Here is a 12,160-nt window from a genome sequence, read left to right as displayed (position 1 = left end):
GAAGATGCGAACAACGCAGTATTACCATGGTAACAGCCTGAGCCCAGCAGCCTCCTGAAGATGCTGGGGTGGCGCGGGAGGTGGGGGGTGGTTTCTTTCTTTCTTCCTTTTTTCCTTGCGAAAGGAGAATAGTTCCGCTTTCTATTTTACTACAACAATAGCATGGACCGGCTCCTTCAAGTGTTTCAAAAAGCAGCCTGAGAAATCTCTAACCAAGCCCCTCAGTCTCCCCAGCCTGCCGTTTTATTGTCCCTCCCATCCCTGTGAACAAAAGGGCGGGAAGGCTGAAAGGCCCCCAGTGGCAGGCTTGTTCTCAGCATCCTAATCCTTGAGAACCGGGGTGGGGCGTGGCCTGCAGAGCCGGTAAATCCAATGCGGGCCTCACCTTTTATTCTCTCCCTCCCTCTGCTTCTGCACTCTGGAGCTCTTCAGGTATTATAAAACCTCCTGGTTAGCAGGCTGGTAGGAATCTCAGGGCTTGCTAAGGGGATAAAAGGCACCCAGCGATCATTCCCAGATTCACTAATAGCTCTGTCCCTCACTCCCACCCCCACCCCCGCCAAAAGCCAGGCTAGCCCATTTGGATTGTTTTTTTCCCTGCCACCCCAGGTTGGCTCCATTACAAAGACGGAAAGTGGAGCCACAGCAGCTGGCTCTTCTTTAGTTGGTAACCCAGGAACTGCCCTCACTCTTCCAGCCCTTCCCCTCTCTGTCTCTATGCCCCTCAGACAAGGATTGTACATGTCCCCACCTTCCCACAGCTGTGGGTGCCAACCTGCATGCCACTTCAGGACTATCATGCCAGAGCAACCTCTCACAAGAAAAGCTTCTTGGCTTTGACTTCTGAGACCTTTCCAAGGTTATCACCGAGGGATCAAAGGTTTCTTTGCTTTAAACCTGGGAAATGGTGCAGGTGTTTTTTAGCTCAGTCATCTGTTAAAACTGGGGGGGAAATAAGCTTTTACCTTCCAGGTTGTGGAGATCTCAAGGGCACAACTCCACTGAACTCAAGTGAATGATAAGTACATCATCTCCTCAGAGAATCAGATAAAGAAGTGGGAAGGCCTTTAGAGATCACCCAGGCTGATGAGTACAATCCAATGAAGAAAAACATTTTGCACTGCAACCTCTGTACATAAACTCATAATGCATGTACATGCACACACAATCACACAAGAAATATTTCACAAAGCAGTACAACATATGTGATATAATCTGTTATTTTCTATTCTCTCTTTTTTTTTTTTCTCAGTGCTGGTTGTGATTCCTTATTTCATGACCCACCAATGAGTCACAAAACAGTTTGCAAAGCACTGAGTCAAGGTCAACATCGTCTTTTTCAAGCTGACAAAACTAGGATTCCAGAGATTTTCTCAAGAACATACCAGAGCCGGAACGGAAATCCAAGGTGGGTCTAATACAGGAGGGGCCCCCATTTTTCTGAGGACCAGAGCTCCTCTTTGTTTACTTAAAGCCTTGGGAGCACATAGCTAGAGGGGAGGGAATGCCCAGAGGTTTACATGAAATGGCACTGCTGATAGGGGCAGAAGGTTCCTGCTGCCTCCAGAAAACCTCAGAGAGGAAGGTGTGGCTTCAAAAGCAAACAGGTAAGGCTCTGAGGTCTCCCAGACATTTTTATTTACTGGTTGGGATTCTTGCATCATCAGACACTTTCCTGCATGTTTCTATTTCCTGGACACCCGGTTCCAGGCCAGCCTCCTTTAGTAATCCACTTTCTCTCGTTTTCCAACTATTTCTAATAGTCTTTCTTTGCAGCTTTCTAACCCCTACCAATTTACTGTGGTTTCAGTTTCTACTTTCCCTAAACAACTTCCTCTTTCCCGTCAAAATCATGATCTTAGCAATGAGAGTCAGAGAGGCAACTCTGTGAATCTCGCTTCCACACTATTATCCCAAAGTTATCCAATTAAGACCAGGCTTTCAACTGTTGTCTACCAAAATGCCCAGCGATCAAGATATAGGCACCATATCAACGCTCTCCTACAAACTATCTGGGCAGAATGGGCTCTTTCCCTCCTGAAATTATCTTGTAATCCTGCATAGAACTTCTTGAAATCTTCATCTAAATTTGCTATTTGCTGGAGTTCTAATCTTTTAAGCAAGGCTCTAAAAATGAAAAGCTGAAGGGCACACTGTGCACAGGGTAAACACAAGTCCAGCTCTCTGATTGCTTATTACTTATACACCCTTAGAGAGTCCGTAACAAAGGGGCCTGCTGTTTGCTTTGCTTAATCTGGTCTTAAAATCTCTGCTTCTTTGTCAGAAAACAATATTTGCAATTGTAAAAAAAAATATTTACCAAGGAACTTGGATAGCATAAGTCAAAGGCTAAGAGCCAAAGGTCAGGAGTTCTTACTCCAAATTTCCCTGGACCCGAGTCCCTGCTGTGGAGCTCAGCTACACCAAACAAACATGCTGCTTTCTGGATCCATTAAGAAGTGGATGCTTTAGAAGGCAAGGAAAGGGAGGGCAGAGCCTGTTCCTCAGTCAGAAGCACTGTCCAGCCGGCTGCCTAGAAGTCCTGCTAGAGCTTTATAATGCAAGGTGTCTCCATGGGAATACTATAAGGGCTCACCCTATTTCACAAACTTGGGGAAAGCACTCAGCTTATAAAATCCTAAAGGGCAGATATTCCTCCCACAGACAGCAAAGACAATATGCTCCTCGGAGGTTCTGAGCAGACGTGTGCCAAGCATCTCTGGGTGACGTCTCCAGCCCAACAGTAGGGGGACAGATGTGTACTCTGAGCACTTCTGTGGGGACCCTTCTTAATCTACAAAGCAGTCTGGGGCATCTGACCCTCCGGGCTAAGTTCAATGGGGTTTGAATTTACCCCCTCCTCTTCATTGTTTTCTGCAGACCTGCCATCACGACACCTTTCCTAACCACCCTGATCCTACATCAAGGAATGATGCCTCTCAATCCGCTTTCTCCTCTGTTTGTTGAATTAGTTCAGCTTGTGGCCTTGAGGGGCTCTTCCGTGAGTCAGCACTCAGGCCCATGTCACAAAGTGCAGGTCTGTAAGGCCTGGTCCCTGGTCGGGACTTGAGTACAAGGGGAGGAAATAGAGTAACCAGAAGTAGGCCGAGGAAGTGGTGCTCGTGGAGCCATGACAAAGTGCCCCCCAGGCTGCCAGCCCAGCTGGTTCTTCCCAGCTAAGTGAGAAGGCTCTGAGGCAGGGCTGGGTCCTTTCTCCCATGGGATCTGCAAAGAGGACTGGAGGAGTTGCAGTTCCTAGCCTGCTCGACTTGTCCCTCATTCCTGGGTTGTCCCACTCTGTTAGGGAGCTCTGTAATTCTCCCTGACCTCTGTCAAATTCTTGCCACAATTGCCAATCTCTTTTATCTTATCGGGATCAACATCACTGGCTAGTTCTTCTTGGCCTTTGATTCTGTCCCGAAGGAGCTTCCATTAGGAGCAAAGCAGTAATTACCACCCACAATGGGCAGTGCTGAGCATAATTAGATGAAAGAAATGGCTTGTCCGAAGATCTTACCTTGAAGAACCAAGCCTTCCTTCTCGATGGTGTAGACAAAGGCGGTGAAGGGTGCCAGAGGGGACTTGGCAATGAGAATCTGCACAGAGAGCATATTTGCTCAGGATTAGTCAAAGGAAATAGAGATGAGCCTCTTATTCACTCCTCTTCCCACTCTGAAGCAGAGTGGGAACATGTGACCACAAACTGTGGTTTATTTACTTTGAAATTATTTTAGAACCAAATGAGGGTTATTCCTTCAAACAACTGACCACCTTGGTAGGCTGTACATCAATTCCAACTATTCTGTCAATGAAGACCATATCCTTGAGTCAGTTTTAGATATAAGTTTGATTATTATCTCACATGCTTAAATAGCTACATTTCTGCCCAAAGATAATTTAGCCTGAGCCTCTAACTATATTCATAAATTTAGCTATTTTATTAAAAAATTCAAATCTACCCCTAAAAGATAAGGATTTAACATCACTGCAAATATTCAAAATAACTTGCTAAAGGCAGAGCCATGGCAGGTTGCCTGGTTGGCCCCAACCCTTCACTAAGTCTGTAGTCACATCCTTAGCCACATGATTACCTTCCCTCCTACTGGAGGTATAGAGTATTTCCCAGGGACCTTGACCATAGGTTTGGCCACATGACTTGTGTTGACTAATAGGTTGTGCCAGTTCTTAGCCTAGGCCTCAAGAAGCCTCACAAAACTTCACTTGTTCTTTTTATCCTTTTACTGCCAGAGAAAAATATGTTCAAGCTAATCTGCTATCTCAGAAGGAGGAAGAGAGACACCTGACGTAGAGCTGGTCAGTTAGGTCCAATCTAAATAGCTGACCCCCAGGAGATCTACATACACATTGGTTAAATGATTATGACTATATGCACACCTCTGTGATTTTGAAGTTGTCACAAAGCATTACTGCAGCAACAGCTGGCTGACATACCAACCAACACAAAGTATCAAAAATATTTTGCATAATGGCACTCTACTATGAAGATAGCTACTTTAAAAGGGATGGTCATTTGATAGTTAAAAAATTACTATTATTTAACCCTTTAACACATTGCATATGATTCCACAGAACCTCTAAGAACTGGTGGATTATGTTTTATTATTGTATTTCTCCTGAAGGAAGGTGACGATCTATTCCCTGTTTTACAAACTAACGTCATCAAAAAATAGTGAAAGTTTGGCACAGAGCCACTTAGGTAATCAGGGAGAGAGGGGAGAAGGAAGAAATAATTTCAAATAACCAAAGGCTTATATGTACTATCTCAATCTACAACAATTCAACAAACATTCACTGTCAACTATGAGAAAGGGTGGAACAGAATGGTAGAAAGAGCACAGGTTGTAGTCGTGGAGTTTGAATCAAGGTTCCTCCACTAATCAACTTGATGCCTATGGCAAATCAGGTGATGCCTATGTAGTCTCCCCCTAGTAGCCACCTCCTTTCTTCCTTAGAGTTAACAACTCCCCAGGTTGCAACCTTTTTATGCCTTGTTTGCAGCTAGGTGTGGTGAGGTGGCTAAGCTTTGACTAACAGAAGATGACAAAAATGACAGGTAAAACTTCTGGATTATAAGAAAATTATGGGCTCTTCATTTTCTTTCCCTCTTCCCAAGGCCAGACCCAGCTTCAACCACATCCTGGGGGATGATGAAGCAACACGTGGGAAGGAAGCTGGCTGATCTCATAAATCAGCAAAGCCTCCCACCTGGTCACCTGTCCAGCTCAGTACAGAGTCACTTGTGTGAACCACTGTATTTCGGATTCCTATGGTATAGCCTGAAATGTACCCAATACTTTGGCTCTGGACAACCTTACCTTTTTGAGCCTCAGTTTCCTTATAGGTAAAATGGAGATAACAACACCCACCTAAATGAGATAATGTTGAAGATTAAGTATAAAGAATGCCTGTGTTGGGCTTTCCTGGTGGAATCTGCCTGCCAGTGCAGGGGACATGGGTTTGATCCCTGGTCCAGGAATATCCCACATGCTAAGCCCATGCGCCACAACTGCTGAGCCTGTACTTGAGAGTCCGGGAGCCAGAGCTCCTGAAGCCCTTGCCCTCTAGAGCCTGTGCCGCACAAGAGAACCACCACAGGGAGAAGCCTGTGGACGGCAGTGACGTGTGGCCCCTGCTTGCTGCGACTAGAGAAAAGCCTGTGCGGCAGTGAAAACTCAGCATAGCCAAAAGTAAATAAATACAACGAAAAGAAATTAACTTTAAAAACACCTGTGTCAAACTAAAACCCGTAGTTGGAATATTTCCAACCAACTCACTACATACGATTCCCAAGTTCCCCTTAACTTTCACTTACCAAAAAACAATATACTTGGCTTTTACCTGAAGGATTCAATTCAAGTTGAATTCAACTGCTCTAAAGTTATCTAGATAAACTAGCTCTCATTCTCAGAACAAATGAGTAGATGCTATAGATGGATACTTATATCTTTATGTCAAAACTTCTCACCTGATAATTAAAGTGGATCATTTCTGACAGAGATAATGTAGGGATGGTTCAATGTGAATTTATGGGTGCTCCTTGGTAGGGGAATGGCACGGCAGAAGAGAGGACAGTGCTTCTCAAGCTTTAATGTTGGGCCTGTTGACATGTAGATTTTGATTCACTAGGTTTTGAGTGGAGCTTGAGGATCTGCCTTTCTAGCAAGCTCCTAGGAGATTCTGATGCTGCGGTCCATAGACCACATTTTGAACAGCTAGGTTCAGGAAATTAGCCTGACTGAAGAGTCTAAGGTGGAGAAGCAAGAGACGGGAGTCCTGGAGTCAGTTAGGGAGCTACTGTAATAATTCAGGGATGAGGAGACACCTAAGCCACAGGTGTGTCAGGAAGAATGGGGAAAAGCGGAAATGGAGAAGAGAAATAAAAAGCCTTTAGATCAAAAATCAATATAAATAAACATATACCAAACCTCAGATCTTCATTGCCTACATGAAAAATTGGACATGAAAAGCCAGAAGGGTATAAATAAACAGTATTCAATAAACTATCATACTATATTTTTGAAATTTTATTTTATAGACCACAGAATCATGCAAAGAGTTGACTCACTGGAAAAGACTCTGATGCTGGGAAGGATTGGGGGCAGGAGGAGAAGGGGACGACAGAGGATGAGATGGCTGGATGGCATCACTGACTCGATGGACGTGAGTCTGAGTGAACTCCGGGAGTTGGTGATGGACAGGGAGGCCTGGCGTGCTGTGATTCATGGGGTCGCAAACAGTCGGACACGACTGAGCGACTGAACTGAACTGAACTGAATCTTAGAATCAGAAAAAGGATATGATATTCCAATGCGACACAATAAATGCCATCTGAACCTAAGCCTTTCAGCTTAGTGGTGCTACCCACTATCATCTGATGACTTCCTCTTCCAGGAAGCATGTGGCCGTTCTGTGAACAAGCCCAGAGCTCAAGCCAGAAGGACCTCACATGGAAGGTTCTCAAACTTGGAAGTACCTCCTTTCCAGGAAATCAAGGGTTGGACAGGGTTTAAAATTAGCTATCAAAAGGATGATTGTATGCAGTTAGAAAGAGGAAGTGATCAGTTACGTCAGATGAATCCCACTTCCTTTTTTGGGAAAGAACTTCCAGATCGATAGCTCAGAGGGCTACCACCAGCATGAACTATCAGATTTTCAGCAAAAAAAAAAAAAAAAAGTAACAAATTCTTAGTAGCCTTCTGGATAAAGCGAAGACAAGGTGGACTAGATGCTAATACCATGAAATAGATCTGAAAGTATCCAAAAGTTTAGTAACAATCTGGTATGGGGTAACAACCTCTAGTAGAAGGTAGTGGATTCTATCCTCAGTCCTATCATACTCAACGTAATTACTGACCTGGATGCACACAATGATGTATTCAACCACATTCATACAACAGGGAATAGAACTGATAAAAATTGCTACCCTAGGAGAGCTTACATTCTAAAGGAGGCAAAAGATAATAAATAAAATGAATATGCAGTGAAATATATCTCATATTAAATGATTATATATGCTATGGAGAAAAAAACAGAGAAAGAGTATAGGAAGTATATTGGATGAAAAGAGGGAGTTAAGAGAAGATCTCACCTGAAAAGTGACATTTGGACTCACAGATCATGAAACTAAACCCACTGATGAGATGCTGAATACGGCAACAGGAGACACCAAATTTAGAGGAACAGTTAATATATTAGACAACCATTATATGAAAACAACCCTCAATTTGGTTAGAATGTTGGGACAAACCTATGAATCTTTAGGACACAATTTTATTGAAATACATGTAAAGCCTTGTCCTCAAGAACAGGGGACTAATTTGTTCTGGTTACAGAATGGGGAAGATGAGATTTAACATTCAGAAAACGAATTACATGTTAGCTCACTACAGTTCAGTACCAGTCAGCTGGGAGATGTGGTTTGCAAAAATCTAGTGTGATCTCCAACCCACTCCAGTACTCTTGCCTGGAAAATCCCATGGACGGAGGAGCCTGGTAGGCTGCAGTGCATGGGGTCGCTAAGAGTCAGATACAACTGAGCATCTTCACTTTCACTTTTCACTTTCATGCATTGGAGAAGGAAATGGCAACCCACTCCAGTGTTCTTGCCTGGAGAATCCCAGGGACGGGGAAGCCTGGTGGGCTACCGTCTATGGGGTCACATAGAGTCGGACACGACTGAAGCGACTTAGCAGCAGCAGCAGCAGCAGTGTGATCTCAGGCTGTATTAATGGAGACACAGTATCTAGAAACAGGTCCTACTCTGCTCATTCAGCAAACCATGGTGGATGAAATATGTTTGGATTGGAGCCCAAGTTTCTACAGGGAAACTGATAAGAGAGCAACTGGAGGAGAACTCCATCAAGGTGGTTAGAGCCCCAAACCTACCTATGACCATAAACACTTCAAAGCAGACATGCTGGTAAGAGGCCTGGGATAAAGGTAAGTGCATATTGCTTTTAACATGAGTTTTCTGACCTGAAGATTCTCTAGTCTTACGTGGCAGAGTGAAGAAGTGTAAATTAGCTTTTTAGCTTAACAGATTTCAGGGGAAAAAAGGTAATGTTTGCCACACTGTCTTTGTGAATACATATTGACTTTTCCCTCTTTTAGACTTCAATGAGCACCCCATGCCCTTGTGCCTTTCAAACAATAAATAACCCTCTTATAAAGCAAACAACCCTCCCTGGCCGATAACTGAGGCTGCTATTTCAGAAGTTCAGTCGACCTATATAGCTGGGGTGTTCTAATCATTGTCTGACTTGTGCTGTTTTTGAGTGCCCTCCTGGATTCCTTAATAAAAAAGCCCTGCAGCTTAATAGAATCCAGGAATTTTGTGAGAAGTTTTTATCCCACTCAACCCTGTGTGTAATATGTGAAGTTGGTTTTAGAACCTTCTTAGGGTTTATGGAAATATATAGTTGGGTAAGAATGAGTACAGACATGTGCAGCTCTGAAAACTCTGGAACTCCACAAGACAGGTGTAAGCCATAATCCCATCTACTGTGAGAATTTGCACTTTTTAAAAGACTGCCATCTGAAACTCACACATATAAAGAACATACTAGTGGTGACCTGTGGTGGGGGTGGGGGAAGTTCATGGGGTGGATGGAAAAGAGGTATAAACTACTAAGTGTAAGCTAGGCTTGAGGATATATTGTTCAACATGGAGAATATGGCCAATATTTTGTTGTAACTGTAAATGGAAATAACCTGGTCAATATTTTGTTGTAACTGTAAATGAAAAATATCTTTAACAATTGTACAAAAATCCAAAAAAAAATTTTAAAAAGAGAAAGAAAGCAGACACAATCATAGAGTAGACAATTAATTAAACTTTCACCATTCAGTTCAGTTCAGTTCAGTCACTCAGTCATGTCCGATTCTTTGCGACCCCATGGACCACAGCACGCCAGGCCTCCCCATCCATCACCGATTCCCGGAGTTTACCCAAACTCATGTCCATTGAGTCGGTGACGCCATCTAACCATCTCATCCTCTGTCGTTCTCTTCTCCTCTTGCCCTCAATCTTTCCCAGCATCAGGGTCTTTTCAAATGAGTCAGCTCTTTGCATCAGGTGGCCAAAGTATTGGAGTTTCAGCTTCAACATCAGTCCTTCCAATGAACACTCAGGACTGATCTCCTTTAGGATGGACTGGTTGGATCTCCTTGCAGTCCAAGGGACTCTCAAGAGTCTTCTCCAACACCACACTACAAAAGCATCAATTCTTCGGTGCTCAGCTTTCTTTATAGTCCAACTCTCACATCTATACATGACTACTGGAAAAATCATAGCCTTGACTAGACGAACCTTTGTTGGCAAAGTAATGTCTCTGTTTTTCAATATGCTGTCGAAAATCCCATGAATGGAGGAGCCTGGTAGGCTGCAGTGCATGGGGTCGCTAAGAGTCGGGCACGACTGAGCGACTTCACTTTCGCTTTTCACTTTCATGCATTGGAGAAGGAAATGGCAACCCACTCCAGTGTTCTTGCCTGGAGAATCCCAGGGATGGGGGAGCCTAGTAGGCTGCCGTCTGTGGGGTCGCACAGAGTCGGACACGACTAAAGCGACTCAGCAGCAGCAGCAGCAGTTTGGTCATAACTTTCCTTCCAAGGAGTATACGTCTTTTAATTTCATGGCTGCAGTCACCATCTGCAGTGATTTTGGAGCCCCCAAAATAAAATCAGCCACTGTTTCCCCATCTATTTGCCATGAAGTGACAGGACCAGATTCCATGATCTTAGTTTTCTAAATGTTGAGCTTTAAGTCAACTTTTTCACTCTCCTCTTTCACTTTCACCAAGAGGCTCTTTAGTTCTTCTTTTCTTTCTGCCGTAAGAGTGGTGTCATCTGCATATCTGAGGTTATTGATATTTATCCCAGCAATCTTGATTCCAGCTTGTGCTTCATCCAGCCCAGTATTTCTCATGACGCACCCTGCATATAAGTTAAATAAGCAGGTGACAATATACAGCCCTGATGTACTCCTTTCCCAATTTGGGACCAGTCTGTTGTTCCATGTCCAGTTTTAACTGTTGCTTCCTGACCTGCATACAGGTTTCTCAAGAGGCAGGTCAGGTGGTCTGGTATTCCCATCTCTTTCAGAATTTTCCACAGCTTATTGTGATCCACACAGTCAAAGGCTTTGGCATAGTCAATAAAGCAGAAATAGATGTTTCTCTGGAACTCTCTTGCTTTTTCCATGATCCAGCAGATGTTGGGAATTTGATCTCTGGTTCCTCTGCCTTTTCTAAATCCAGCTTGAATATCCGGAAGTTCATAGCTCACATATTGCAGAAGCCTGGCTTGGAGAATTTTGAGTATTACTTTACTGGCGTGTGAGATGAGTGCGACTGTGCGGTAGTTTGAGCACTCTTTGGCATTATCTTTCTCTGGGATTGGAATGAATACTGACCTTTTCCAGTCCTGTGGCCACTGCTGAGTTTCCCGAATTTGCTGGCATATTGAGTGCAACACTTTCACAGCAACATCTTTTAGGATTTGAAATAGCTCAACTAGAATATCATCACTTTCACCATTATGATGACCAAAAAAAAAAAAAAAGACTGTTATACATTTCTACCTCAATTTATTTCCTAGAAACATGTTCTGAATTCTCAGTGGGACTGCAAAGATGAAGGGCATTGCCTTTGATCTCATACCCTTCCATTTCATAGAGCCCAGTTCAGTGCTTTGCATATGTGGTCTCTGAAAATGACAGAAGGACATTTTCTTCACTGTTCTTCACATTATCCCCATGCTATATGTGTGAAGGTTTCTCTCAGTGTACAAGTGAAACCCCAGAAGCCTGAGTACTCTAAATAAAACGTGGCGGGGAGAAGTTGGCTCCTGGAGCTCACTGGCCTACCTGTACAGACTCTCTTCTCCTCCTTTCATATCCCTCCACTCAGGTGCCTATTTTGCTCTAAGCAAATAAGTTATCAGCTGATTCTCTTTTGCTCCTAAGCAGAGCTGGTTTAAACCTTCTAGTGCTAAGGAAACTTTACATTTTGCATTTTAATGTAAGACTGTCAGAAGAGAGTAATAGACCTAAAAATGGTGGAAAGTCTTATGGTTTGGGGTGGGTTGGAGGACCTTCCAAGGGTCCCACAGTAATGATGATGGAAACAACAACGAATAGATGTTATTCCTCACAATAGCCCTCTGAGGCAGACAGCTTATAAGTGCTGAAGACAAGATTCTGGCCCAAGCCAACTAGTTGTATAGTCTGTACTTTCAACCAGCATGATGGTAACCTCTAATCTGTCATGCATAGATACATCTACATCCAAGGGATAAGACATCAAGGAGGCAGAATACATAACAACAAATAAAGGCATTTGCTTTCCAGCATGGATACTACATAGTTCAAGACAAAGAAGGGCATCCATGCAGGTTGACTAAGAGGTTCACAAGCTTCCACACTGTTAATCTTCCTTTCGTCCTTCCTGTCTCAATGCCCAAATCCTACATACTCTTGGAATGCTGTAAAAATGCAACCTCTTCCAGAAAGCTCATGCCAGTTTCTCTAGCCTGAGGTAATGTCTCTCAAATCTATCACACTGTATCTATAACCTCTCTAATAGTACTCACTGTTTTCTCCACCATTTTATAGTTAATGCCCCTTGAATTTATTAACATG

The 12,160-nt window shown here is 43.5% G+C and overlaps 1 protein-coding gene across 6 annotated transcripts in view; it reads right to left on the bottom strand.

The window, feature by feature from the left end:
* Positions 1-12,160, bottom strand: part of RAD51B (RAD51 paralog B) — a 632,024-nt gene that overhangs the window by 25,110 nt on the left and 594,754 nt on the right. For 5 of the 6 annotated variants that reach the window (XM_060418204.1, XM_042252666.2, XM_060418203.1 and 2 more), the window contains one exon: positions 3,518-3,596. In XM_060418204.1, the coding sequence (XP_060274187.1) occupies positions 3,518-3,596 (79 nt within the window). Of the gene's footprint in view, positions 1-1,208; positions 3,597-12,160 lie in introns of those variants that run through there. The other variant, XM_060418202.1, reaches the window with a different exon arrangement.

Source organism: Ovis aries, chromosome 7, assembly GCF_016772045.2.
Source record: "Ovis aries strain OAR_USU_Benz2616 breed Rambouillet chromosome 7, ARS-UI_Ramb_v3.0, whole genome shotgun sequence".
Lineage (NCBI taxonomy): Eukaryota > Metazoa > Chordata > Mammalia > Artiodactyla > Bovidae > Ovis > Ovis aries.
Note: the sequence above shows the minus strand (reverse complement) of the source record. Positions and strands in the feature narration are given on the sequence as shown.